This window comes from Geotrypetes seraphini, chromosome 6 (genome assembly GCF_902459505.1).
Source record: "Geotrypetes seraphini chromosome 6, aGeoSer1.1, whole genome shotgun sequence".
NCBI lineage: Eukaryota > Metazoa > Chordata > Amphibia > Gymnophiona > Dermophiidae > Geotrypetes > Geotrypetes seraphini.
The window spans coordinates 214,099,298-214,126,672 of record NC_047089.1 but is presented as its reverse complement, the minus strand read 5'-3'; the positions used below and the strand labels follow the sequence as shown (position 1 = coordinate 214,126,672).

The window sequence follows — 27,375 nt, the reverse complement described above, 5'->3', positions numbered from 1 at the left end:
AGCGCAGCTTTGTAAAAGAGGTCGATAGAGTCCACTTAAAAAATATAAGGATAATCTTCTTATTATGACTGGAGTTGCCTTACAATTGATTATGAGGAACTGGAAAAATTGGGACAGATTAAATTTACCTTTCTGGTGGGAGACTCTTTGGGCTCCTTTTACAAAGGTGCGCTAGGGCCTTAACGCGCGGAATAGCGCACGCTAAAATGCCGTGCGCGCTAGCTGCTACCGCCTTCTCTTGAGAAGGCGGTAGTTTTTCGGCTAGCGCGCGCTATAGCACATGCTAATCCGGTGCGTGCGCTAAAAACGCTAGCACACCTTTGTAAAAGGAGCCCTTTGTTTATATTACTGGTACAAGAAAATATTAGCAGAAGAAAAAGGTGATTTCGGGAAATTTAAGGAGACTTGGGGATCCACTGGAAATTTACGTAAAAGATCTTTAAAATAATTTATGTATATGTCCCTGTCAGTTTAGAAATTTAATACACATCCAGAAATAGGGAGGGAGGGAGGGGATACGATGAGGGTTTCTTTATTCTTGCTTTAATGGAATTATTGTTAACGTTATTTTCTTTCATGCATTATTGTATGATGGTCTTAAATAAATTAATAATAAAATGTTGAAACAGGTGCTTAGCACCAAAGCTGGGGGGGTCCTAAATCTAGGCCAAAAGAATTGCAGGTCTAAATTTGAATACCTAAGTTTTAGGTGCTTACATATGGGAACTTTTTTAATTTGAAAATTCGCCCGAGGTGCCTACTTTGTTTAAAAATCAAATAGATGCTGGCACTGTCATCTTGGAGGGGGACACGGGATCATCTTTTATTTGATTGTCCATTGATTTGAGGCAAAATTAATTCTGTATTAGGAGTCTCTATTCCATTGTCTTATGATGCGATTCTATTTGGGACATCGTTGAAACCTAAAAGTCCAATTGATAAAAATAAAGATAGACTTCTTATAATGACTGGGGTGGCCATATCACTACCGTAATTACTAGAAATTGGAAAAATTGGGATCGTGTACATTTTACTTTTTGGTGGGAAACACTCTGGGCTCCTTTTACAAAGCCGCGCGAGGGCCTTAACGCGCGGAATAGCGCGCGCTAGCCGCTACCGCCTCCTTTTGAACGGGCGGTAGATTTCCGGCCAGTACGCGTTCTAGCACGCGCTAATCTGGTGCATGCGATAAAACCACTAGCGCGGCTTTGTAAAAGGACCCCTCTGTCTATATTATCGTTATGAGAGAATGTTAGCAGAGCAGTCAGGGAAAATCAAGAAATTTGGAGTCCATTGGATACATTTGTTAAATACCTTAAAGATTTGTAATTTACCTACCGGATTCAATCTTATCTTGATTGGTTTCTACACATATCCAGGATGGGAGGGTTGGGTAAACTTATTCAGTAATTTGCAAGCGTGTAAGTGCTGTTCATTGAATTCTTAAATGTTTAAATGATGCACTTTTTATATGTTTAATAAAATCAATAAAGAATTTAAAAAAATAAAAATTGCTCCAGTGCATATACATGTGCCTAATGAAAGAATAATTTACTGTGTACCTTGACCTCAAGTATTTTTACATTGTGCTATGATAATATTGCTGTAAACGTTTTTGAAACCAAAAGAGACTAAACTGATATGAAAAGAATAAGACCTCTAAATGATTCTTTTCCGTGTGCTAGTGGGCTGAAATGCTGCCATCTGAGAACAGGTACCCAAGAGTTTGTTTTGTTTGTTTTTTGTTTTTGCTTTTTGCCAATCCATACAGATATTTAGGTAAATCAACAGAATGGACAGATGAACCGGTTCTGGACACAACAGGAATGTTCCACTGGTGCAGACCTGTTCCATTACAGCAGGCCACCCTGGTAGGTGTGAACCTTTCCTTCTACTCTGTTTCTGTATATCGGTGTAACATCCGCATGGGGCTCGGATGACAATCTGGTCTTCAGCTTTATATCAAGTTTCAAGTTTATTAGTATTTGATGAATCGCTTAATCGGTTTGCTAAGCGATGTACATAATTATAAAAAGAGTAGAGATGCAAAAAAGACAAACAAAATGACAATTACGTGACAACAAGACAAACATGAATTGGGAGGAGAGAGGGGGAAAGTTACAAGTTTTTTTTGTTGTGAAGAAAAACAAAAAAGGAGAACAAAAGGGGGACGGGAGGATTAAAAATCTGAGTATATAAAACAAGTCTTAAATTTAAATGTTAAAAGCATCTTTAAAAATATGAGTTTTTAGTGATTTTTTAAAAGAGGGAAGATCTTTTTCATTTTTAATATATTGTGGTAATGAGTTCCACCATTGGGGGCCCATTGCGGAAAACATGTCTAATCTTCTCGTGCCTATTATTTTCAAGGAGGGTATAGTTAGGAGATTCTGGGAGGATGATCTAAGTGGTCGCATAGTATTATGGGACTCTTGTGAACAACTTTTTTCAGCTGTCTGTGCTGTATTCAAGATTTCCATGAATTAGAGTAAGATCTGCATGGGGCTCGGATAACAATCTGGTCTTCAGCTGTATATCAAGCGGATAGTGTAGCTGGTTTTAAGAAAGGTTTGGACAAGTTCCTGGAGTAAAAGTCCATAGTCTGTTATTGAGAAAGACACGGGGAAAGACACTGCTTGCCCTGTATCGGTAGCATGGAATATTGCTACACCTTGGGTTTAGCAAGCATTAGTGACCTGGATTGGCCACCGTGAGTACGGGCTACTGGGCTTGATGGACCATTGGTCTGACCCAGTAAGGCTATTCTTATGTTCCTGTGTTCTTATCAGTTTGACACTTGAATGGGACTCTTGTGAACAACTTTTTTCAGCTGTCTGTGCTGTATTCAAGCTTTCCATGAATTAGAATCTGGTCTTCAGCTGATCATTCTATATTTATGTTTTATGTGTATCAGTGTGATAACTGCACAGGACTCTGATGAAGGCCTTCTGATCAACTGTCCCTACTGTATTCCTGCTTTTACATGTATCCATGCAATGGCATAGTAAGGGAGGCGAGGGGGGAGGGGCGATCCGTCCTGGGCGCCGTTTGGATGAGGGCGCAGGCACCCATACTCCTCTCCACCCTCCCCCTACTGCTGTGCGTGCACGCCGCTTCCCTTCTCCCGTGCCTCTATAACATTCCTGGCGCAAGCAGCAACCCCCAACATGCTATTGAGCCAGCGTCGGCTTTTCCTCTGACGTCACTTCCTGGACCTGCGCCTAGGAAGTGACGTCAGAGGAAGAACTGACGCTGACATGACAGCAGCTTGGGGGGGGTTGTTGCTGCTGACTCCAGGAACATTACAGAGGTATTGGTAACATGACCATTTATTTTTTTCATCAAAACGGGACATCTATTAATATTCAGCCCCGCCCCCATACCGCCCTAGCCCCACCCCCAATTTCATCCATTCATTTTTCATGTACACACAATATCTTATTAATTCATAATGGTAAACATAAAATTTTTAACAAACACAAAGCACGCTGAACACAGAGAAAATGCTAATTATCATTTACGAGTTTCGGGGTTTTTTCAAAGATGTCAAGGCAGATTACTTTAAAATATGCAATGTCACCTCAGTAACTATAGAAAAATAGACAAATATAGTGCAAAATATAGACAGCAGATATAAATTCTCAAAACTGACACATTTTGATCACTAAATTTAAAATAAAATCATTTTCCTTCCTTTGTTGTCTGGTGATTTCATAAGTCTCTGCATCCAATCTTTCTTTCTTTCGCATCCAACATTTCTTTCACAATCCAGCCCCATCCCCTTTAGGTCCAGGTCTCTCTCTCTTTTCCATCTGTTTTCCTCCCCAGATCCAGTGTCAGTTCTCATTTGTACCTTTGTTCCAGGTCTCCCTCTCTCTCCCTCCTCTGTTATGATCTTAAATCTCACTGTTCTTCCCCAGGGTCTCTCCCCCTCTGTCTGAATCTCCCATAGTCCTGCATCTGCCTCCTGCCTTTCCCCTTTGGTTTGGGCCTTTCTCTCTCTAGTCTTTTTAATCTGCTTACAAACCCCCCCCCCCCCTTTCTCGCCTCCCTTTCTCCTTCCCTCCCAGCAGATTTTAGCATATCTCTCTCCTCCTTTTCTCCCCTCAGATCTGGTATGTCTCCTTCCTCTTTTCCTCCTCCCAGGACTGGTATCTGTATCCTCCCCTTCCCCCCCTGCTCAGGCATCTCTCTCTCTCTCTGCTCCCTTCCTCCTGTTCTTCTTTCTCAATTTATTTTCAGCCTCTGTCTAAATTCTTTCTTACTATTCAGTCTTCAATTTCTCTCTTTCATTGTGTCTACCTATAGCTTGCCACCTCTTTCCCTCACCCCTTCCAGTATCTAACTCTATCCTCTTCCCTCAATCCAGCATGTGCCCTTTTTCTTTCTTCTCTCCTCTTCCTTCCAGCGTCTACTCCCCTCTCTCACCCCCTTCCATTCAATGTCTGCCCCTCTCCCCACACTTCTATTCAGCATCTGTCCACCCTCTCCCCCACACTTCCATTCAGCACCAGTCCCCCTCTCTCTACCCCTTCCATCTACTGTTCATCCTCTCTCACCCCTCCCATCCACTGCCCTCTCTGCCCTTTCCATCCAGTGCCCACCCTCTCTCTCAGTGTCCACTCTCTATCTCTCTTCCATATGGCAATTTCCCTCTATGTCCCTTCAATAAGCTGTCTGTCCTGTGCCCCTTCTCTCCTTTATACATGATTCATTTCAGCTTCACCCCTCTTCATTTTTCTGTCTCCACCCCTTCCCCTGTGCTCTGGCATCTGTCTCTTCTCCTTTCCTTCCTTCCTTCCCACTCAACCCCATGGCCTGGCATCACACACATTTCCTTCTCTTCTACCTCTCCCTCTCCCTCCATGCTCTGGCATCTCCTCTCCTTCCTTTCCCTCTGTTCTGGCATCTGTCTCCTTCATTTCCCTTCCCTTATACCCTGGCACCTCTCTGCTCTCCTTTTCTATCTCTTCCTTCCCCTCCATTATCTGGCATTTTCTCTCCTTCCTTTCTCTCCCTCCCTCCTTCCTTGCCCCTGGTCTGGCATCTGTCTTCTTCCCCCTCCATGTGCAAGTGATGGGTAAATGCAGATGCTCAGTTAGAGAGTTGGCCTTAGAGTGCTGGTAAAAAAATTGAAAAATAGTCCTTTGAATAGTCCTTTGAATTCAGAAATGGTCCTTTGAATACTGGCTACACTTGTAAGAGAGCCCATAAAATCCTGGCTTTGTAGAATGGTCAGTTACACTGGATGCTAATCGTTTTGAATTTTCTTCTTCTTCTCCTTCCTTAAAGTACATAAATAATCCTTAGAAGAAGGAGAAAAAGAAAATCCAAAACGATTAGCATCCAGTGTGACTGATTAGAAGTGGCCCTCAGGGTGTGGCGGGCAGTCTGCCACCTTCACGAGCTCTCTCTCCGGTCTGGGCCCATCTCCGTTGCCCGGTAACTCCAGCGGAGAGGCACTGAGGCAGGTAGTGGGTGGGATATGGCAAAGCATCCTGTTGTCTCCACAGTAACGGCCCATAAGTGAATGGAACTCAGACCGCGGGGCTCTAATACGGCACGCACTGGCTTTCCTTCTCCTCCGAAACAGGAATGACATAATTTCCTGTTTCGGATGCGAAGGGAAGCCAGTTCGTGCCGTGTTAGAGCCCCGCGGCCTGAGTTTAGTTCGCTTGCAGGCAAGAGGGTAATGAGGGAGTATAAGGGAGGGAAGAAGACCTCACCAGACAGTTGGGGGGGGGGGGGGCGGGAAGCCAGGCCCTGCCCTGCCCTTTTTGTCTCCCCCTAACACTGGTCCTGGGGCAGGGAGACCGCCCATTCTCCTGCGATCCCCTGTCCCGTTGGCCCCACACACAGCTTTGGGATGCCGTCTCTGAAAACGGGACATTTTGGCGTCCCGAAGCTATGCATGGGGACAACGGGATAGGGGAGCTGAAAAACGGACAGTCCCATTCAAAACGGTACGTATGGTCACCTTAGGTATGGGGGAAGGGGAAGCAGTGTGTGCACAGCAGAAGGGGACGGGGAAGGAGCATGTGGTGGTGGGGAGGGGGCAGGGGAGGGGTGTCACCACCCCGGGCACCTCTAACCCTTGTTACGCCACTGTATCCATGTTAACATCTTCTTGAGTCTCTGATTGTGATCAGTCTGGTGATTTATTTTGGTTCTGGATAGTGTAAGTGACTAATGAAGCATTAAACTTCAGTATCTCACACTAGTATTACATCTAGATTTAAATTACAATGAATGAGGTGACAGCATTCTTAATGGTTTTTGTTGTTGTTTTAAGGGATAATCTTTATTTTATTTTTTTTAATTTATATACTGCTTATATATCCTAAGGCAGGGGTGTCAAAGTCCCTCCTTGAAGGCCGCAATCCGGTCAGGTTTTCAGGATTTCCCCAATTAATATGCATGAGATCTATTAGCATACAATGAAAGCAGTGCATGCAGATAGATCTCATGCATATTCATTGGGGAAATCCTGTAAACCTGACTGGATTGTGGCCCTCGAGGAGGGACTTTGACACCCCTGTTCTAAGTGGTTTACATTGAAGAATGATCAGGTACTCGAAAGAAATTGTTCAAGAAAACTGATGAATATAGGCGATGTGTTAATTAATGAAACTAGACCCTGCCCTTTGAAGCCTTTATAGCAATTCACTTACTGTTTGACATTGTAGTCCAATGGGGGTTTTTGAAATCTTCACAAGAATCCAGACAAGGAAAACTACAGATGTAGATTTGTATCCAAACATTATTGGTTATAAGAAACACAAGCATTACCAAAACAATAATCAGCAGCAAAATATATACAGTCATCAATTTATTTATGAGATGCCCTTAATCTGCCTGTCGAAAAATAAAAAATCCATGAAGTGGACACCAAATTAATAGTATCAAATATAGATAAAATCAATACATTTAATAAAAAAAAATAGTAACACCATATGTAAATGAAAACAATAAACTTAAAATAGAACATAGATGAGTACAACTAACAGACTAATAAGAGCAAATAAATGCTGCATATGTCCTAATGTGAATTATGCAACCACATTGGGGGGGGGGGAGGAAGAAGGGGAAATATCATAGTTTTATTAATCTCCCATAAGGTTTGTAAGGTTGTTCATTCGTATGAGGAAAGACTAAAACAGGGCTTTTCAGCTTCGAAAAGAGACGGCTGAGGGGAGATATGATTGAAGTCTACAAAATCCTGAGTGGAGTAGAACGGGTACAAGTGGATCGGTTTTTCACTCTGTAAAAAATGACAAAGACTAGGGGACACTCAAAGTTACAGGGAAATACTTTTCAAACCAATAGGAGGAAATTTTTTTTCACCAAGAGAATAATTAAGCTCTGGAACGCATTGCCAAAGGTTGTGGTTGAAAAGGATTAGGTCCCAATTCCTGCCCCATACTTTCTCTGTCTCTGTCACTTTGGAAGTCAGGTACCTGGGGACATATCTTAAAGACCAGAAATCATCTTTCAAACATGTCCAATTTTATTGTGAGCTTTACATCCCTTTTATATCATTCTACATGAATCAGTGTTGTCAGCATGTGTCAGCATGTGACGTAAACACATATATGGACACAGGTCACATGAAACTTTAAAGACATCAGCATTTTTTCTATCTCAAGACTGGAGTCCAAAAGGTCAGAAGAGCCTTGGCCAGCAAAGCCTCTAATTTAAAGCTGTTTGCAAATACGGCTTATAAAAACAATTGAATTCACTTCACAACAAGTTAAGAACATATCTTTTCAAACATAAATGTCCTTGTACTATTTTCAGAGAAGGAAGACAAACAGAGTCTGGATTTACAGCTTTAAACAACATATGCCTAAGGAAAACTACCAAGGTACATGATACTGATACGTGTCCCTTCAATCCCCTCTTATGTCATGAAAATGACATCATAAATGCACAGCATGAGCTTGGAGGGAGAGATACTCCAGACATGTCTCTCGAGGAGGGGTTTTAGGAGCTGTATTACGAATAACACAGTACATGAGCAGTCAAAGACAAGAGTGCAGATAATAATAGAGATTATAACAATAAAACGGTCTTTTACCCAACCCTGCATTCAACTAAAGTGCTGATCCCAAGAATTAGATAAACCAGAGTTACATTTGAGCTCAGCAAAGAGGTCTGCTAATTACTGAATGGCCATAGTAGGACCTATAGTGTCAGGAATAAAAGTACAACACGATAAAGTACTGGGAAAAATTTTACAGAATTCTTAGCTAGAATCATATCTAGGGCCATACGACCTCGAAAACCATCTGAGAAGTGGAGCCCAATTGACCAGCAATACCCTGCAAGGCGTCCCTAGAGTAGTTCACAAAGCGTTGCTGACTATAATAAATTTAACTAATCCAATCAACATTCTTATTAATAGTAATAAAGGGAATAAGGAACTCAAACCCAGCCTTAACCTGAGCTCGGGCCTTAAATTCATCTGGGACCCCTCTTGAGACCCCTATAGCATCTAAGTATACATGCGATCAGATTTATATCGAGACAGAAAAGAGGAAAAACCATGTGAATAGGAAGGATGCCTTTCAGAAAAATATGCAGGAGCATGGTAACCTTAGCTAAAGTGCACTGGCCTATTCACTGGCTGGGTAGCTTAACAGGGAGCCAAAAGTCTCCATAGAGCCAGTAAATATAACCTAGGGTGAAAATATGATATTGCAACAATAGGGCATACCTATGAGCCAAGACAGAACAATAACCTGGGGGTAAATTACCTACAAAACTACCCTGTGTCAGATTAGAAACATGACGTGTGTAATTACCCTTATAGATGGTAATGGCAATATCAAGCTTTTGCTGTCCAGGCAGCAAAAGGTATTTAGAACACCACAGTGCACAAAGAGGATAGGTAAAATTAGAGGAGGTAGATAGATCCTGTAAGAAAAACTGATGGGTCGGATAGCTAGACCCACCCTTAAACCACATGTCCATAATGTACATACCCTCATCAGTAGGTCTAGGGTTGTCAATAGTAAGAGAAAGCCTAATAATTTGTGCAGGAACACTTTTCCTATAACAGTTTCCAACCCTATGAAGGGTCATACAAGTAAGCAGTGATCCACCATTTTGGTCCACCTCTTCCAGAGTACTTTCTGATTTATAAACCCAGTCAGTATCAATATTCCACCCTACCGCTCCCCAGAATGCACACTTATCCCCCCCAACTTAAGTCAGTAACATATATATATATATATATATATATACATATGTCTTTAGTTTTAGAAATCTCTGAGAACCAATGACACAGCCTTAGGATATCAATTGATGAACAGTCCACAATGTCACAATACTCAAAAGAGAAGGTGGCAACTTGCACACTGCTGGAATTATACCAAAGGGTAGCATACTGTCTGTCTTTCTGGATTCCAATTGAAGGACAGCCTTTGCGAGGGAGTAGTCCAGCTTGACGTGTGTTTGCAAAGAGGTGCCGGGGGTGCTGTTCACAGCAGGAGTGTCATCTACAGATGGGTATGGGCAGAAAGTCAAGAATATAGGATAACAAGTCCAAGTGTTACTCTTAAGGGAGAAAAGACCTCAGTGTCTAATAGGGAAAATCAAAGCAACCCATATAGACAGGCTAGTTGCAAATATCACTTGCAGCTAGCAGACACATCCTCGGTCAAAAACTCCCAAAAAGTTGAGGACACAATTTCACAGTGAATTTCAACAGTCTTAATTCTAAGTCTCAAAAAGTTTTCAAAAAAACACTTATCTGAAAATTGTTGTCTTCTCAATCAAATTGCAAACACAAGAACTTGATCCTGGAGCTTGGAAGCAGGAGAAAATCACTCCATAGGAGACAAACTCAGAGCATAGCAGCTACTAAATATCACCACTAGCATAATCCAACAGGGTTCCCTGTTTCGCTGGTGCGCTTCTTCAGGGATTTGCTGGAAAAAAACCACAAAAACAGAGCTTAAAAAAAACAACAACTCTAAAAGGACAGGAAAACATATATTCCACTGCAGCTCAACTCACAGCATCGATTCACCCACTTCAATTTCTGTCAAGAAAATGGCCCCCCCGGCATCCTATGGAGTGATTTTCTCCTGCTTCCAAGCTCCAGGATCAAGTTCTTGTGTTTGCAATTTGATTGAGAAGACAACAATTTTCAGATAAGTGTTTTTTTGAAAATTTTTTGAGACTTAGAATTAAGACTGTTGAAATTCACTGTGAAATTGTGTCCTCAACTTTTTGGGAGTTTTTGACCGAGGATGTATCTGCTGGCTGCAAGTGATATTTGCAACTAGCCTGTCTATATGGGTTGCTTTGATTTTCCCTATTAGACACTGAGGTCTTTTCTCCCTTAAGAGTAACACTTGGACTTGTTATCCTATATTCTTGAGGTTGTGCTATGTGGATATAGATTTATTTAACAGCCTCTCTTGGTTCTATTTATTTTTTATGGGCAGAAAGTGTCATGGACCCAAAACACATCATCCCTGTAGACCCAGTTAGAAATGATCCATACAGGGAGAAAAACTAGCAGCAGCGTTGCCAGTAAGAGACTGATAAAGTTGGTAGAATGCTGCAATGAGATCATCATGTTGTTCCACTGGAGGAGGTGAAATCTGCGCAGGGAAGACTTGCCTCTGGGGCTCTAGGTTAACCCTCCTCAAGCGACCTGCGTGGATCCAAACAGGAAACTCCTCAGTGAGTGCAGCGTTCCTGGTCACAGCGATCACAGTAGTGGGAAGGCCAAAGGGGAACTCCGTCTGCTTCCGATCCTTGGAAAGCTTCTGGACAATAACTTTGTCATCAGACTGGAAAAAATGGGTAGGAATCTGTGGAGAGAAAGGAGAAGTGCAAGACACGTTTCTTTGAACAAGCCCCAATATTTCAATGAGCTTTTGGACGTATTCCTCCTGTATCAAGGGAAAATCACCACTCTCAACTATTGAGGATTTGTCTACCCATGGGGCGGGGAAAGGTCATCCTGTGAGAATCTCAAAAGGAGAGCAGCCAGATGTCTGTGCATACAGAAAGAGATACTTGAAAAGAGATGCTTGAAAAGCATTCCAAATATCATTCAGCAGCTGTACTCCAATGTGATCCAAATAAGAGATAGAAAACAAAAGAGAAACCATGTTGCCTGTACTGAATGTGGCAACATGTAACAATACCAATTCATTTACTTAGTATAGCTATGGCAAAAGAGAGACAATACTCAGTTACTTAAGGTTCTTAATTCAACAATCCAAAAAGATATGTTTTTGCTTGCTGCATATAACTATTATGGCACTTCAGAGAGACCATACTGATGTACTGAATATATTCAGAAATGTATACTGAATGGATCATATGTAGGGAACACCACGAAATAAAAGCTGTATAAAGTAAAGCTTTTTCTTAAACATATAACCCCTAACTAAACTATATTCAGAATATAAAAGCTATAAGTAAAAGAACATTGTGCAGTTAGGCTAGTAAGAAGTGGAAAAAGAGCTCTAGAAATGGCCAATGTTATGTATCCTGGGGTACCCACTAAACTAAAACAAGTAGACATGACACAGACAAAACATACAGTTTTAAGCGTGGAGCTATTACTCCATCTGTCAAGTGTGCAGGGCTGAATTTAACTCTGCAAATAAACACATTGATATAAAAAAACCAAAACTACAAATAATGTATATAATAACCATCTCATATTTGGAAAAAGGCATAAAGCTAATGTCTCTTTGGAGCGTCTCTATCTCTGCAGTGATAAAGAGGACCCTTGGAAAACATTAGAAATATCTGTGCCAAAACTGATCTGGGATGGCTATGTAAAAAACATTTAAATTAGCGACATCCTAATTTCAGCTAAAACAATAGAAAGGAATTGTGTTTTCCAATTTGTTTTCAATTCACAAACGTGCCAGCTGTAATTATCCAGCTATATATATCTGTATCAAGGAGCAAAAGGTCAAGAATGAAAATATCACTAGCAAGAAGTTAAAATGTCGAGCGAGCACTACGATAACCAATACCATGATATTGGGCAATGAATAAGGGAGAGCTAGCAGCTGGTATCCAGGGTTTCCCCTCTTTGCACCAAAGTCCGTCCAAAAGGGCGGCTTTGGGCACCTGCCAAATGCCAGGCATCAAGTTCAGAGGGGGGGGTAACAAAGGACTAGAGGGGAAGAGAATCCTGTTCACCCTTGAGACCCAGGAGCCCATTTAAAAGAAGGGCTTGGACATCGTGAAAAGTGTGAAGGATAATGGGGTGACCAAGGGTCAGAGGAGTAACCATCCTTACCACCATAGCACAAGCAGCAAGGGCTTTCTTGAACAGGAGTGACTATAGAAAAAAAAGGCAACAGAGTGTAACTTACCGCCATGTTCTCCCTTCATGGTGTTACAATGGTCCCAAACAAAGAGATAAAACATATGGGCATAAGCAGGAAGACCCAGACCTGAGCTAGAAACCAAAGCACATCTCAAATGTCCAACATTTCATGAGTCCATCTGATAAGAGCAGTCATTTCAGAAACCAGGGTCTGTCTCAGAATCTGGTCATAGAAGAAACAAGCAGAGATCCATTGGCGGCAGTGACCAATCATATCAAGAAAAGTAAGCATGTCTTTCTTGGTAGCTGGGCGGGGCAGACCCAGAACAGCAGCAATGCGGAAAGTGCAGATTTTCCTCTGACCATGAGACAGGACAAAACCCAGGTATTTCACTTCAGATTTACACCAGTGCAGTTTATTTCGTGACACCTTGTGACCACACACAGACAACCATTGTAAAAGGTGCAAACTATCAGCCTGACAGGTCTCCTGAATTATGGAACACAAAAAAAAGGTACCGAATGAGGACAGAATCATGAGGGGCAGAGCATGGCTGTAGAATAGCCCGAAGGACAATGGAGTCAACATAGCCCTGGGGCATTCCACATCAGGTATACTGTTGCTAAAAGGTGAAGGCAAAAAGGGGCTGAAAAGCCTCACCAACAGGGACAAAAAAACATTCTTTAGGACAATGACAGAAAAAAAAAATTGGCTGCCGGTGGAATGGAGGAGAGGAATAAACATAAGTGCAATGAGAATTACCAAAACATTAACAGCCCTAAAGGAAAGAAAAGTGACAAGCAGTGGAATCTCACAGTACTGCTTGATAAAAACAAGAATGAGTAACTTCAAAGAAACACTATAGGGGGTCAGTGGAAGCCCAAAACCGGGAAGTCTGGGGGGAGGGGCAAAAGCATTCATGCACGGACCCTGATAATGAAAGCAAAGAACAGCGTTTGGCGGTCAAAGTGCATTTGTACATTATATAATTCAAACCGTCAAAATAGAAAAATATGGCTTTCAGTCAGAAAGAGAAAACCAGAATCGCATTCCTTAAGGTCAGTAACTAGATATCCAAATAAGCACAGAAAAAATTGTCACAGAGAGAACTTACAACGTGCAAATAATTCTTTGGCAGACAGCCAGATGGTCAGTGAAAAAAACATTAGCTTTGCTCCGCACAAGAAAGAAAAGCCTCTAAAACGGAATGTTTTCCTTCTATGAGCCAGCACAGAACACAAAGGAAGCAGCCGTAGAAGAAACGCACAGAATAAATCAGGATCAAACTATTGTATGTTCAAAAGGAAGACATGAAATAGTGCTTGTGTACAAGCTGCGAAGGAAAGATCTTAGACTGATTCAAACAGCGCTTGCAATGCATTCCACATAACAGCATGTCCTACCTCAGTGTTAAACATATAAACAATGCAAACGTATACGGTAAAGGATTGGTGACACAGAAAGATGTGAGCTGAAAGAAGAATGTCATACACACACAGCCGTACAAGTCTCATCTGTCTAGGAGGGGGAGAATCCTAAGTGCCTTTATGACTCATTACAAAAACAATATAACAATGCAAAAATATTCGCTTATCTTACCTTATAAGCGAGGTACAGTAATAAGAGACAATAAAATCTTATACTCTATAAAATTTTTAACCTCACAAATGACAGAGTGGGCAGGGGGGGTTCTATAAATAATTTCATTCTTCCCGAAAGAATGGCAGCTGCTTATATTCACGAGGGGCGCTTACCGAAAGTACCCCGAGATTTTTCCCAAAAAACTCCATAATAGAACCCAAAGCTTGAACTTAAAATAAAGGGTGGGTACAGGTCACCAAGACCCGTGAGTATTAAAGAACAGAAAAAATTCAGAAATACTCACAAAATATCAGTGATATCATCTGCCCATCCCGGGCGTGCCCCCAACTGAAAAGGATTAGGTCCCAATTCCTGCCCCATACTTTCTCTGTCTCTGTCACTTTGGAAGTCAGGTACCTGGGGACATATCTTAAAGACCAGAAATCATCTTTCAAACATGTCCAATTTTATTGTGAGCTTTACATCCCTTTTATATCATTCTACATGAATCAGTGTTGTAAGCATGTGTCAGCATGTGACGTAAACACAAATCATATATGGACACAGGTCACATGAAACTTTAAAGACATCAGCATTTTTTCTATCTCAAGACTGGAGTCCAAAAGGTCAGAAGAGCCTTGGCCAGCAAAGCCTCTAATCTAAAGCTGTTTGCAAATACGGCTTATAAAAACAATTGAATTCACTTCACAACAAGTTAAGAACATATCTTTTCAAACATAAATGTCCTTGTACTATTTTCAGAGAAGGAAAGACAAACAGAGTCTGGATTTACAGCTTTAAACAACATATGCCTAAGGAAAACTACCAAGGTACATGATACTGATACGTGTCCCTTCAGTGGTAAGAGCGGATAGCGTAGCAGGTTTTAAGAAGGGTTTGGACAATTTCCTGGTGGAAAAGTCCTTAGTCTCTTATTGAGAAAGACATAAGGGGAAGCCACTGCTTGCCCTGTATTGGTAGCATGGAATGTTGCTACTCCTTGGGTTTTGGCCAGGTACTAGTGACCTGGATTGGTGAAAAAACAGTGTGACAAGGCAGTGGCTGCTGCCAGAAGGATACTGGGCGGTATAAAGAGAGATGTAACCATTAGAAGAACGAAGGTGTTGATGTCCCTGTACAGATCGTTGGTGAGGCCCCATTTGGAGTATTATGTTCAGTTTTGGAGACCATATCTGGCGAAGGACACAAAAAAGGCTTGAAGCGGTCCAGAGGAGGGCGACAAAAATAATAGGAGGTTTGCGCCAAAAGACGTATGAGGAAAGACTGGAAGCCCTGATTATGTAAACCTTAGAGGAAAGGAGGGACAGGGGAGATATGATTTAGATGTTCAAATACTTGAAAGGTATTAACGTAGAACAAAATGTTTTCCAGAGAAAGAAAAATGGTAAAACCAGAAGGCATAATTTGAGGTTGAGGGGTGGTAGACTCAAGAGTAATGTAAGGAAATTATTCTTTACGGAGAGGGTGGTGGATGCCTGGAATGTGCTCCCAAGAGAGGTGGTGGAGATGAAAACGGTGATGGAGTTCAAAAAAGCGTGGGATGAACACAGAGGATCTTGAATCAGAAAATAATAGTAAATATTGAAGAACTAAGGCCAGTACTGGGCAGACTTGCACGGTCTGTGTCTGTATATGGCTGTTTGGTGGAGGATGGGCTAGGGAGGGCTTCAATGGCTGGGACTGGAGTGAGCTTTGATGGAGACTTCAGTAGTTGGAACCTAAGAATAGTACCGGCCTTTGGATTCTTGCCCAGAAATAGCTAAGAAGAATAAGGAAAAAACCTAACAAATTTTTGGATTGAATCAGGTTGGGCAGACTAGATGGACCATTTGAGTCTTTATCTGCCTTCATCTACTATGTTACTATGTGAGAACGGGCTGCTGGGCTTGATGGACCATTGGTCTGACCCAGTAAGGCTACTCTTATGTTACCCTCAAAGAGTTTGATAGTCAATGCCAAGGAAGCTGATTACATTACGATTTGAGATTTTGTCTTGCAGCTTTTGCTATGATACTGTTTTGATATTCCTTGTTTAGTTCTGTTTTTTAGGCAGAGAAGCTTGAGTTGATCTCAGCAGATGATGCTTCCTGGGAAACCAAGTTTTAGCCGACTGCATCATGGACCTGTAACGTTTCATCTGGAAATTAGAACTGTAGAGGGACATCATCAAAACATACGTCGAAGTCCAATTTGGACGTATGGCGCTAGTCACCCAAAGTCGGTAGTGGGAAAATGCCAATTTTTGAAAAATGCATTTAGAATTTTTTTTCTCGAAAATCGTCTATCTAAATGTCCAGACCCTTGGATCGCCCAGACCGCCAGGACGTCTATCTTTATACCATTTTTTCCAACCAAAATTTTGTCCAAGTCCCAAATGCCTAGAACAAGACCACATGGCAACAGAGCAGTGGGACACCTTACAAGACACTGCTGTGAACTTTACATAAAGGGTGTCACATAAACATCTCACCAGAACTCCCTTATAGGTTATGGTGAGACTCCCCAAAACCCACCATACCCACCTGTCTACAACCCCAATAGCCCTTGTGGCTGCAGGTGGCATCTATATGGCAGTACTGTAAGGTTTGGGGGGATTTGGTGGGCTCACATTTTCCACCATAAATGTAGTGGTTAGAGTAGCTTATGGGACTTGCTACTCCTCTCTATGGTTCATTAGTCCACCCCACAGGCTACGTACGATACCTGTGTACAGCTCTGCTAGGCTTTCCTATACTAGATGTTGATGTTTTGGAGACAGGTATGTACTTTTTTATTCTGATCTTTGTGAGGGGGGTCAGTGAACACTGGGGGAGTGTGTGTGGGTCTTTATTTTGTCTCTGCAGTGGTATGGATACCTTTTTGGCACTTTTACCTGTTTTCACAATGTCTACATTTCGTTCAAGATGTCTAGTAAAACATTTTAATATCCCTGCAGGACGTCTAAGTCGGCCCACATCACGCCCAAATACTGCCCTGACCACTCCTCCAGATATGCCCCTTTCAGTTCTAGGCGCACAGCAACATTCAGAGGCATAAGAAGTCCTGCTACACATCCAGAAAGTCTGTTTGATTATCGGCACTTGGACGTCCTGTCTATCTGGATGTCAAAGTGCTGACTTAGGTGTGTTTTTAGACATTTTAAAGTTTTGATTATGAACCCCATAATCTATGTGGTGCAGTGGGATAAAACCAGGATTGGATGGGTGTGGACCTGAATAAAGAAAACCCTTTGAAATCTTCACCTATGCTTGACCCTCAGAGCAGTTGCCTGGGCCTGAACTGTACGTTCCCTCCTTGGTGTCTATCAGAGCCACATCTGTGTCAATTTTAGTGATACTGTGGGAGAATGAAAAGAAGAGATACAAAAATCACTTGTGCTTTTCTTTCACTTCAGACTCGCCGGTCGGCCCAACGGCTGAACCTTCATGACCACATTGTTGTTGGTATCATTGCAAATGTCAGTTCCACTCTTATTGGGCTGCAGAACTTCGTGATGCCCTTGCGGACAAGTAACTATACCTACCAGGAACTGAAGCATATTGTCTTTGTCGGGAGCCTGGAGTATTTGCAACGAGAATGGGAAAGTATCCACAACTTCCCAAAGCTCCTGGTGCTGCCGGTAAGTACTCCCAGCTTGGAGTTACACTGAAGAGCAAACATACTGTATATCAAAGGCATCAAAGTACACTGCAGAAATGAAGCAAAGTTACTACTATTACTACTGCAATACATAAGTTTTGATTTTCCATGCTCTGGATCATTTGCATAATTTGAATTTGTAACCTGGGCGAGGTAAGGATTCACATGCTGTGTCTTGGACCTCCTAATGTCACAGAATCTTTCCCATTTCCTACTGGAACAAAATGGGATGTACCCAAGCGTCCCTACTGAGGGCACTCTTCAAGATCGGGGAGCTGACTTTCTACTTCTAGTACCTGTGTGGATGTTCTGCCATCTTGAATCCTGGCCACAATGGCCCTAATTCTATTAACAGTGCCTACCGATGTAGGCACTTAACTTAATTTTTTAAAATTTGTTTGATTAATGCTATTAATTGAACAGTGTCATTAATAACCAATTAAAAAATTAATATTTGGATTGGTGCCTAATTTGGTAGGTGCCATGTAGGCATTTACACCAATGTGCCTAGCGGTGCCTACTTAAAAAGTAGGTATGGTTATGGGCAGAGACTGGATGGAGTTAGTGCCGGTATTTAGGCCATGAAAACCCTGGCCTAATATACCAGTGCCCAAGTTGTAGACGCCTACTGGTGCCTAACTTGATTTAGACCCCCACTAGGCACAATTCTACAAACAAAGGATAACTTTGAACGACATGTGGTAGGTGCCATTTTCAAGGGCGCCTATCGAGTTAGGTGCTGTTTGTAGAATCAGGCCCAATATGTCTCTTTGAAGTTAGGGGGCAAAGGAGAGCTTAGTTTGCATCTCAATCAGCAGCCTCACAAACTACTCAAGCATCTTCTAATCTTGGTATAAGATAAGAAGGCGGAAGTCATTTTAATAGCCTGACAGGCAAAACCAAACCAACAAAAGTAACCACTAGAGTGAAGTCAAACGTGCCCAAAGGGGGCTACATTTGTTTTCTTAGTGTTAGAGGCACGAAAATATGGTCCAAATATGAATTTGGATGGTAATTATTTTGCTTTTGGCTTTCATAGACAATGAGGTAAATACTCAACAAGTGGTGGACATCAGTTTTTTTGGTCACTCCGGCATTATTTAGTGCCGAGCCATTTCATGGCACTGGCATTGAATATCTGGGAATTTGTGGCCAGCTACCACTTATCTGTAAAGGGTTTAATATTGGCATTTAACTGCATAAGTTCCAACTCTGTCCCCGCACTACCCACAAAATTGCCGGCTGTGGCTTTAGCAGTTAGGCCCGGATTCTGAAAACAGCACCTGAATCGGTCAGCGCCTGAAAAATTGGCACCAGTCGCACGTTATTCAAACTATGGAGACATTTTGAGAATAGGCGTTGGAAATGTAGGTCAGGGTTTTACAGGCACCTATCTTCAACGTGGAATCACGCTTAACAGTGCTGAACATCAATCACACCCATAACCACACCTCTTTTGACATTCGGTGCCAGTAAGCATCTGCATAGACGCGATTTAAGCACCTTTTCTATAGGCGCCTCGTGGCGCCTATTTTTTTTCTTAGTTTTTAATTGTTTTGTAACAGCGTGGTCAATTACCACACTATTAACGGCCAATTAAAACACTTAACTTAGGCACTGTTCGACCTTCCGAATTGTGGTGTTTTAAGAACCTGGGCCCTAGTGTTTATATTCAACGTCACTCTCCAGTTAAGTGTCGCTGAATATCATTGGATAGCTCCTCACAAGCAATTTAACTGATTAGGAGTCTCTCCTGCCCAGTTAAGTTGCTTTGAACACCAACTTCAGTTACTGTTTTTGCCACTGCAGGTTTTCATTTTCAGAGAAGCCAAGTTTACCCAGTTCCATGTTGGAGATTTTTTTGGCTGCTCCTGATTTTGAACTAGAGAGTTGCGCGGGGACAGAAATCCCACCCGTCCCCGCCAAAGTCCCACCTGTCCCCACCCGTCCCCGTGAGGAATCCCTCCGTCCCCACCCGTCCCCGTGAGGAATCCCCTCTGTCCCCGCCCATCCCCACGAGGAATCCCCTACGTCCCTGCCCATCCCTATAAACTTCAGAAATAGTTATTTCAGTTAATTATGCTACTGAATTAAAGGCTCTGGTAGAAACTCATTTAAAAACAAGCAAAAAGACTTTATTAATTTAGAAATATTAATTGGGAAGAATACATACTTTGTAAACGGGTTTCTACCAGAGCCTCTAATGTTTATAAATTTTTATCAACACAACTAATATACTACTTTATCCTGAAGCAAAAAAAAAAATAAAATTTTTTTTTCCAACCTTTGTTGCCTGGTTTCTGCTTTCCTCATGTTCTCATTCAATTCCTTCCATCCACTGTCTCTCTTCTCTCTGCATCTTCCATTTGCTCTGTTACTGTGCATCTCCCTTTCTCCCCCCTTCCAAATTGGTCTGGCACCCATCTTCTTCCCTCCGCTCTCCCCATAGTCTGGCATCTCTGTCTTCTTCCCTGCCAGTGTCTTCTCCCCACTCTCTCTTCCCCATTTCCTTTCAGCGTTCTTCTCCCCCCCCATCTTCTCCATCTCCTATCAGCATCCTTCTCTCCCCTTTGTCTTCCACATGTGCTTTCAGTGTCCTTCTCCCCCCTCTGTCTTCCTCATGTCCTTTCAGCGTCCTTCTCCCCCCCTGTCTTCCCCATGTCCTTTCAGCGTCCTTCTCCCCCCCATATTCCCCATGTGCTTTCAGCATCCTTCTCCACCCCTTTGTCTTCCCCATGTGCTTTCAGCGTCCTTCTCTCCCCTCTGTCTTCCCCATGTGCTTTCAGCGTCCTTCTCCCTCCCTCCCATCTTCCCCATGTGCTTTCAGCGTCCTTCTCCACCCCTTTGTCTTTCCCATGTGCTTTCAGCGTCCTTCTCCCCCCTCTGTCTTTCCCATGTGCTTTCAGCATCCTTCTCCCCCCCTCCCGTCTTCCCCATGTCCTTTCAGCGTCCTTCTCTACCCCTTTGTCTTCCCCAGTGCTTTCAGCATCCTTCTCCCCCCTCAGTTTTACCCATTTCCCTTAAGCGTCTTTTCTTCTCCGCTCCACCTTTCCTCCCTTTCTCCCTCCCTGCCCTTTCTGGCACTTCCCCACCCGACTGACAACAGAACAGGCCCGGTCCGACAACCCTCCCTGCCCTGTAGTCGCAAATCTAAATTACCTTCTGGAGTATTGAAGCTGCTGTAAGAAGGTAATTTAGATTCGCGGCTACAGGGCAGGGAGGTTTGTCGGCCGAGCCTGTTGTCGGTTGGTCGGGGGAAGCGCCACAAAGGTAAGGGAACCTGACCGGCTGTGCACACTTCCCCCCTATGGCTGCACCCGGGGCAGACTGCCCCCCCCCTTTTGTACGCCACTGCCTTTTCCCTACCTACCCTACCACACACAGCCGACCGGAAGTCTTCCCAATGTCAGCGCTGATGTCAGAGGAAGGGAGGGCTTTGCTTAAGCCCTCCCTCTGACGTCAGCGCAGACATCGGGGAAGACTTCCGATTGGCTATGTGTGCTGCAGCAGGTTAGGTAGGAAAATCAGATGAGCCTCGCGACATTGAACCCCACGGGATCCCCGAGAGCATAAGGGGCATCCCCACAGGATCCCCGCGACCCTAGGGGGTGTCCCCATGGGATCCCCGTGACCCGAAGGGGGAACCCACGGAATCCCCACGGGTCCCGCGGGATTCCCATCGTCCCCGTTCCCGTGCAGCTCTCTATTTTGAACATGCCTTCGAAAGGAATATGAAATTTTTAATATCTGATTTTCTCCATTGAAATCAGTACTAAAAGTCCCATAATGTACTAAGATGGGGTGGTTCGAAATCCAGGACTGTCCTAAAATCTTCAGCCTAGAATGGGCAACTTGGCATCTCTGCAGTCCCATTTTTCTTTTTCCTCTGATTTTTATTTATTTATTTGGTTTTACTGTATATTCCATCCTTCCAGGAGAGCTCAGAATGGGTTGCAAGTTTACATACATAAAAAAAGCCTGGTAAAATATAACATGATAAACATCGCACAGTGTGACACAGCATAACGAGCATTGCAAGACAACCATAGGATGACAGACATAGTCCTATAAACAAGCATAGCATAGCATGATAAGCATAGTATTACAAGCATGGCAGACATAGTATTATACATACAAGCACAGCATGGCAAACATTATATTACACTTCTCCCTCCGTATCCGCGGTTTCCGTATCTGCGGATTCTCATATTCATGATTCTTCGGCTGCTGACTTCGCCCCCTAATTTTCGTCACTGAACCCAGCATTTCACATTGGAAATCGCTACTCCAGGCATTGTACAAAGCAAATCACAGGTCGGGTTATTCACGGTCTATTTCAGGTCTATTTTACCGAAAAACTGCAATTAACATGCAAAAAGTTATTCGCGGTTTTTCAGTATTCACGGCTATGTTCTGCACGCATCCCCCCGCAGATACGGAGGGAGAAGTGTATACATGGTGCACATTGTATTATTTATATATATATATATATATATATATATATATATATATATATATATATATATATATATATATATATATTAGACCTAGCAAGGCAATCAAAGCATGGTAAACATAGTATTATATATACAAATATAGCATGGCAAACATAGCATGGCAAAACAGTATACAAAATGTGGCTCACCTAGTATGACACTTGACATGGTAGAACCTAGCGTGGTGGACATGGGATAACAAATATTATGTAGTGGATATAGTACAGTGTTAAGTGCCAATTATCGGCACTGATTAAGCCTATTAATCAATTAAGTTAGGCGTGCTAATGTAGGCGTGCTATTCAGACTTTATAAAATTTAGGGATAAATGAGTAATTGCATGAATGAATAATTCATTTATTGATCCATCCTATGTCAGAGAAGCCTGTAAAACCCACTATGTTCTTCTGCTTGCCTGCTCTGACTTTGTGTGTACTGTATACCTCTCTCTTCCTTCTCATCAATCTGGGTCTCTCTATCTCAGGGGTGTCAAAGTCCCTCCTCGAGGGCCGCAATCCAGTCAGGTTTTCAGGATTTCCCCAATGAATATGCATGAGATCTATTAGCATACAATGAAAGCAGTGCATGCAAATAGATCTCATGCATATTCATTGGGGGAATCCTGAAAACCCAACTGGATTGCGGCCCTCGAGGAGGGACTTTGACACACCTGCTCTATCTGGTTTCTAACCTTTCCCATTTTGCTTTGCTAAGGGCTGTGCTCAGTGCTGTGCAGATCTAAGAGCCGTGGGTGCTCACTGCTGTACCATGTGTGCCATCCTGACTTCCAGCTGGACATCTGAGGGTGCTTACTTCATGGTCGACACAGACAGCATCCTTGCGACCCTAAACGTCCAGTCCATGCATCTGAAGAACAGTGCTAGTGTTGCAGGTAATATCTGCAGCAGATTAGACTAAAGGAAGAGAGAGAAACATCAAGAGAAGATTATTTTATTGATTTTGTTATTGATTGATTAGGATTTGTTTACAGCCTGTTTTTGTTGGGGTTTTTTTTTTAGTTCCAACACTATTTATTTATTTATTTATTAAATTTTGATAATAGAAAGTAAAAATAGAGCAATTTTGAATCGCAAAACATTTGGAGGGGCATTTTCGATATGATGTCTAAATCTGGGCTTAGATGTGTTGTGAAATATGCACAAAAATCCATTGTCAAAACTGCAAAACGTCTCTCTTGTTTGTTTTGGGTTTTTTTAATGGATGTGTTTGTGGGTTCATAGTCAGTGGTGCATAAGGCACCAGTGCGCCGACAATTCGGTGTAAGAAAGAAGCATGCGGGGGAAAAAGTAATTTTTAAAGAGCTCCGACGGGGGGGTTTGGGGTGGCAACCCCCCCCCCCCCACTTTATTGGTTAGTGTTCGCGCTGCTGTTGGAGGGGGGTTCGGGGGGTTGGAAACCTCCATTATAGAGAAAACTGAACTTTTTCTGATTTTTTTTCGGGAAAAGTTCCGCTTTCTCTATAATGTGGGGGGTTTCACCCCCCCCCCCCGCAACGGCAGCGCGAACACTAACCAATAAAGTGGGGGAGTTGCCACCCCAAACCCCCAGTCGGAGCTCTTTAAAAATTATTTTTTCCCCCGCACGCCTCTGTCATGCGCCAAATTGCCGGCGCTGGATTGTCGGCGCGCTGGCGTCTGGTGCGCGATTATCCCGTCGCCATGTTGTGCTTAGGGTGTGCATAAAACTAGCCACTGAGATGTAGGAAGAGCCAGCATTCTTAGTAAACTGGCCACACAGACATCCCAGCAGAGCAGTGGGGCACCGCAGTCAACTTCACATAAAAAGTCTCAGGTACACATCTCATCAGAGCCCCCTTATATTGTATGGTGAGCCCTTCAGAACCCACTGCACACCACATCTATAGCCCTTATGCCTGCAGGTGACACCTATATGTGGGTACAGAGGATAGGGTTTGGAACACTCACAAATTCCACCATAAGTGTAATGGTTAGAGTGAAGTATGGGCCTGAGTCCGTATCATCATGGTTGACTACACCACCCACGAGACGACTCAGTGGCATAGCAAGGGTGAGAGGCACCTATCCCTACCCTCCACCTCTGTACGCTACTTCCCCACCCCTCCTACTGCGCGCATCGCTTCCCTTCCCCCATACCTCTGTAACGTTACCGGTGCGAGCAGCAACCCCCAAGCTGCTGTTGCGCTAGCGTCGGCTCTTCCTCTGATGCCACTTCCTAGGCGCAGGTCCAGGAAGTGACATGAGAGAAAGAGCCGACGCTGGTGCGACAGCAAGTTGGGGTTGCTGCTTGCGCTAGGAACTTTACAGAGGTACGGGGGAAGGGAAGTAGTGCACACACACGGCAATGGGGGGGGGTAGGGAAAGAGCATGGGGGGTGAGAAGGACGGGTACCTGCGCCCTCACCGAGATGGCGCCTGGGGTGGACCACCCCACCCCCCACCCCTTACTGCACCGCTGAGGCTACTTCAGAAACCTGTTTGCTGCTCTAATAGGACTGGTCATAATATTTGAAGCTGTCATACAGGCAGGTATTCACTGTTTCATTCACATGTTTCGGGGTAGAAGGTGGTCAGTGACCACGGGGAGGGGGAGGAGGGGGATCATGATTACATCATCTGGCCAGTTTGGATACCTTTTGGCATTTACTTATTGCTAAAACAGTTCTAGCCTCAGATGTTCAAATTGTGCTCTGTACATATTCTTAAATGTTTGATTATAGTAAAAATCAAACAAACATCCATGTCTTAAGCCTGCCCCAGTCCCGCCCACACCACACCTCTAACATGCCCCCTTGAGATTAAGGGCTCCTTTTACTAAGGTGCGCTAGCGTTTTTAGCGCACGCACAAGATTAGCGTGCGCTAGCCAAAAAATGACCGCCTAAGCTAAAACCGCTAGCGTAATAGGAGCCCTAAGACGCATTGCAGATGACCAGCATGGAAATCCATTTAGAAAACAGATTTTGAAAATAGCAAATTGAAAGGGTTTGGTGAGAAAAAAAAAAAATGACCTTCTGCTCATTTATGCCACTTTTTGGACAATTTTCTTTTTTGAAAATAAGCTCCATTATCAACTGTACATGTTTCTAGGTACATCACAAAGAGAAGAAACAAGATACCAAAAGTGGTATTAGATTTTCATATGAGTAGGCTCAATATTAGGGTCCCAATAGAATAGAATCAAAATACAAAGATACAGACATAGTTAAAATGCTGCTGTAGTGCACAATAATTAAGTATTAGTCGCCAAAAGTCGTTTATATTTAGATATTCAAAGCTATTTAACTAGCCATAAATGGCTGCTGACCATTAAATAGTGTTGAACCGGCTAACCACGAATATTCAGTGCGAGATATTTGTGACCAATGGACTTTCTCAACAAAATTCAAATTTGTGGCCAACGGGATTTCCTGCCTCATTTACCTCAAGCCCCAACCAATCAGGTTTGAGGACCCACTATATATAAAGACAAGCTGCAGACCTCACAGCATACCCTCAAGAAAGCCACAGCATAGTGGCTGAAACATCGGTTCACAGCATTAGAGCATTACTTTATTGCGCAGAGCTCTTGAGCAGGACTGTTCTCAGCCTTTGATCCATATTCTTTGACTTAGGACTCTTAGGGACACTTGAGGAAGACAGGGTCATCGAAACATTTTTCGTGTTGGGTCTTATCCCAGGACAAGCAGGCAGCATATTCTTAACGCATGGGTGACGTCACCGACGGAGCCCCGGTACGGACATTTTTCACTAGAAAGTTCTAGTTGGCCGCACCGCGCATGCGCGAGTGCCTTCCCGCCCGACGGAGGAGTGCGTGGTCCCCAGTTTCTTCGTTTCCGCGGAGCAAAGAAGACGCATGTGGTTTCAACGGCTGTTGAAAACTTCCTTTTTGCCTTCCCGCTCGCGTTATTTTCTTGTTTTTTCTCTTTTTCCCTTCGGGTTTCTTTTTCCGTTCTAAATAGTAAAAAAAACCAACAACTTTGTTTTTTCTTTATTTTTCAGGCCGGCCCCGGCGGGGCCTGTTGCCATCATACAAGCCTCTGGCTTTGATTTTGCGGAGGCCGTGTTTCCCTTCATGCCCCCTCAACCGGGCTTTAAGAAGTGCCAGCGGTATGCACGCCCGATCTCTCTCACTGACCCACACAATTGGTGCCTACAGTGTTTGGGTCCAGAGCATCGGGCTGACACCTGCACCCGCTGTGCTACTCTTAAGAAACGCACCTTAAAAAATTGGCAGATCCAGCAGAACATCCTTTTCGGTACCGGATCTGCTATGGAAACTGCCGCGACGTCGACGGTACCGCAAAAGACGGCACCGACCACTTCGATGACGCCCGATCCTTCCTCGGGGTCGCTGGCACCAGGTAAGCTGGCTAAGAAGCCTTCCACCTCCCTTGAGCGCCCACCTGCCACAGTGGCGACGCCGGTCCTCCCTGCCTCACGCCGACCCCGCAAACGCTCCGCCCCGATCTCGGTGAGTGCCTCGTCATCGGCCTCCTCATCGCCGGGGCGTGGAGCAGCACCTATGGAACCGAAAAAGAAAAAAGCGGTACCGGTGCCACCCCTGGATGACCGCATCGCGGCCATACTCCAAGACAAATTGCAGGAACAGCTGCAGCAACAACTCCAGCACCTGCTACCGACCCTATTGGCACCACTTCTTTCGGTACCGGACCGGCCCGAGCCTCGCACCATCCCACCGATGTCCACCCCCTCGGTGCCACTCAACACTTCCATGCCAATCCTCTCGGCTGAACTACTCCGTTCTCGTCCTGTGGTACAGACCCGCTCTGAAGCCGATCCTCCTCGGGACCAGGAAGGGCACCGGTCTCCCCGGGACCGAGAACGACACCGCTCTTCCCAGGACCGGGATCAGCACCGGTCTTCCTCTCCCGGTACCGTCTCAATGCGCTCTGGCAAGTCTCTTTCTAAGACCCGCCACACCGAGCCTTCCACCCCGACATCTCGGCGTGCGCACATTGACATCAGGGACCCGGACTTATGGGAAGAATCCCCTCCCAGTACCGAGGAGGACGCACCGTCCACAGACGAGGAACCCTCAGTGACCGATGCCGCTTCCAAGCCTGAGCAATCCTCTTTCACCAAATTCCTCAGGGAAATGTCGGCGGCTCTTTCTATTCCTTTAGAGTCCGACTCCAAAAAGTCCCAGGCCTTTCTGGATGCCTTAGACTTTGAACAACCTCCCAAAGAGTTCCTCAAGTTACCCGTCCATGACATACTGCGGGAAACTTTTTATAAAAATTGGGAAAATCCACTCACTGTCCCCGGAGCTCCTCGTAAACTTGACAGCCTATACAGGGTCATCCCAAT

The 27,375-nt window shown here is 43.8% G+C and overlaps 1 protein-coding gene across 1 annotated transcript in view; it reads left to right on the top strand.

The window, feature by feature from the left end:
- LOC117362950 (calcium-activated potassium channel subunit alpha-1-like) overlaps positions 1 to 27,375 on the top strand; it is a 192,402-nt gene that overhangs the window by 159,391 nt on the left and 5,636 nt on the right. The window contains exons 18-20 of the mRNA XM_033950039.1: positions 1,772 to 1,871; positions 17,308 to 17,532; positions 22,763 to 22,940. Of these exons, the coding sequence (XP_033805930.1) occupies positions 1,772 to 1,871; positions 17,308 to 17,532; positions 22,763 to 22,940 (503 nt within the window). The remainder of the gene's footprint in view (positions 1 to 1,771; positions 1,872 to 17,307; positions 17,533 to 22,762; positions 22,941 to 27,375) is intronic.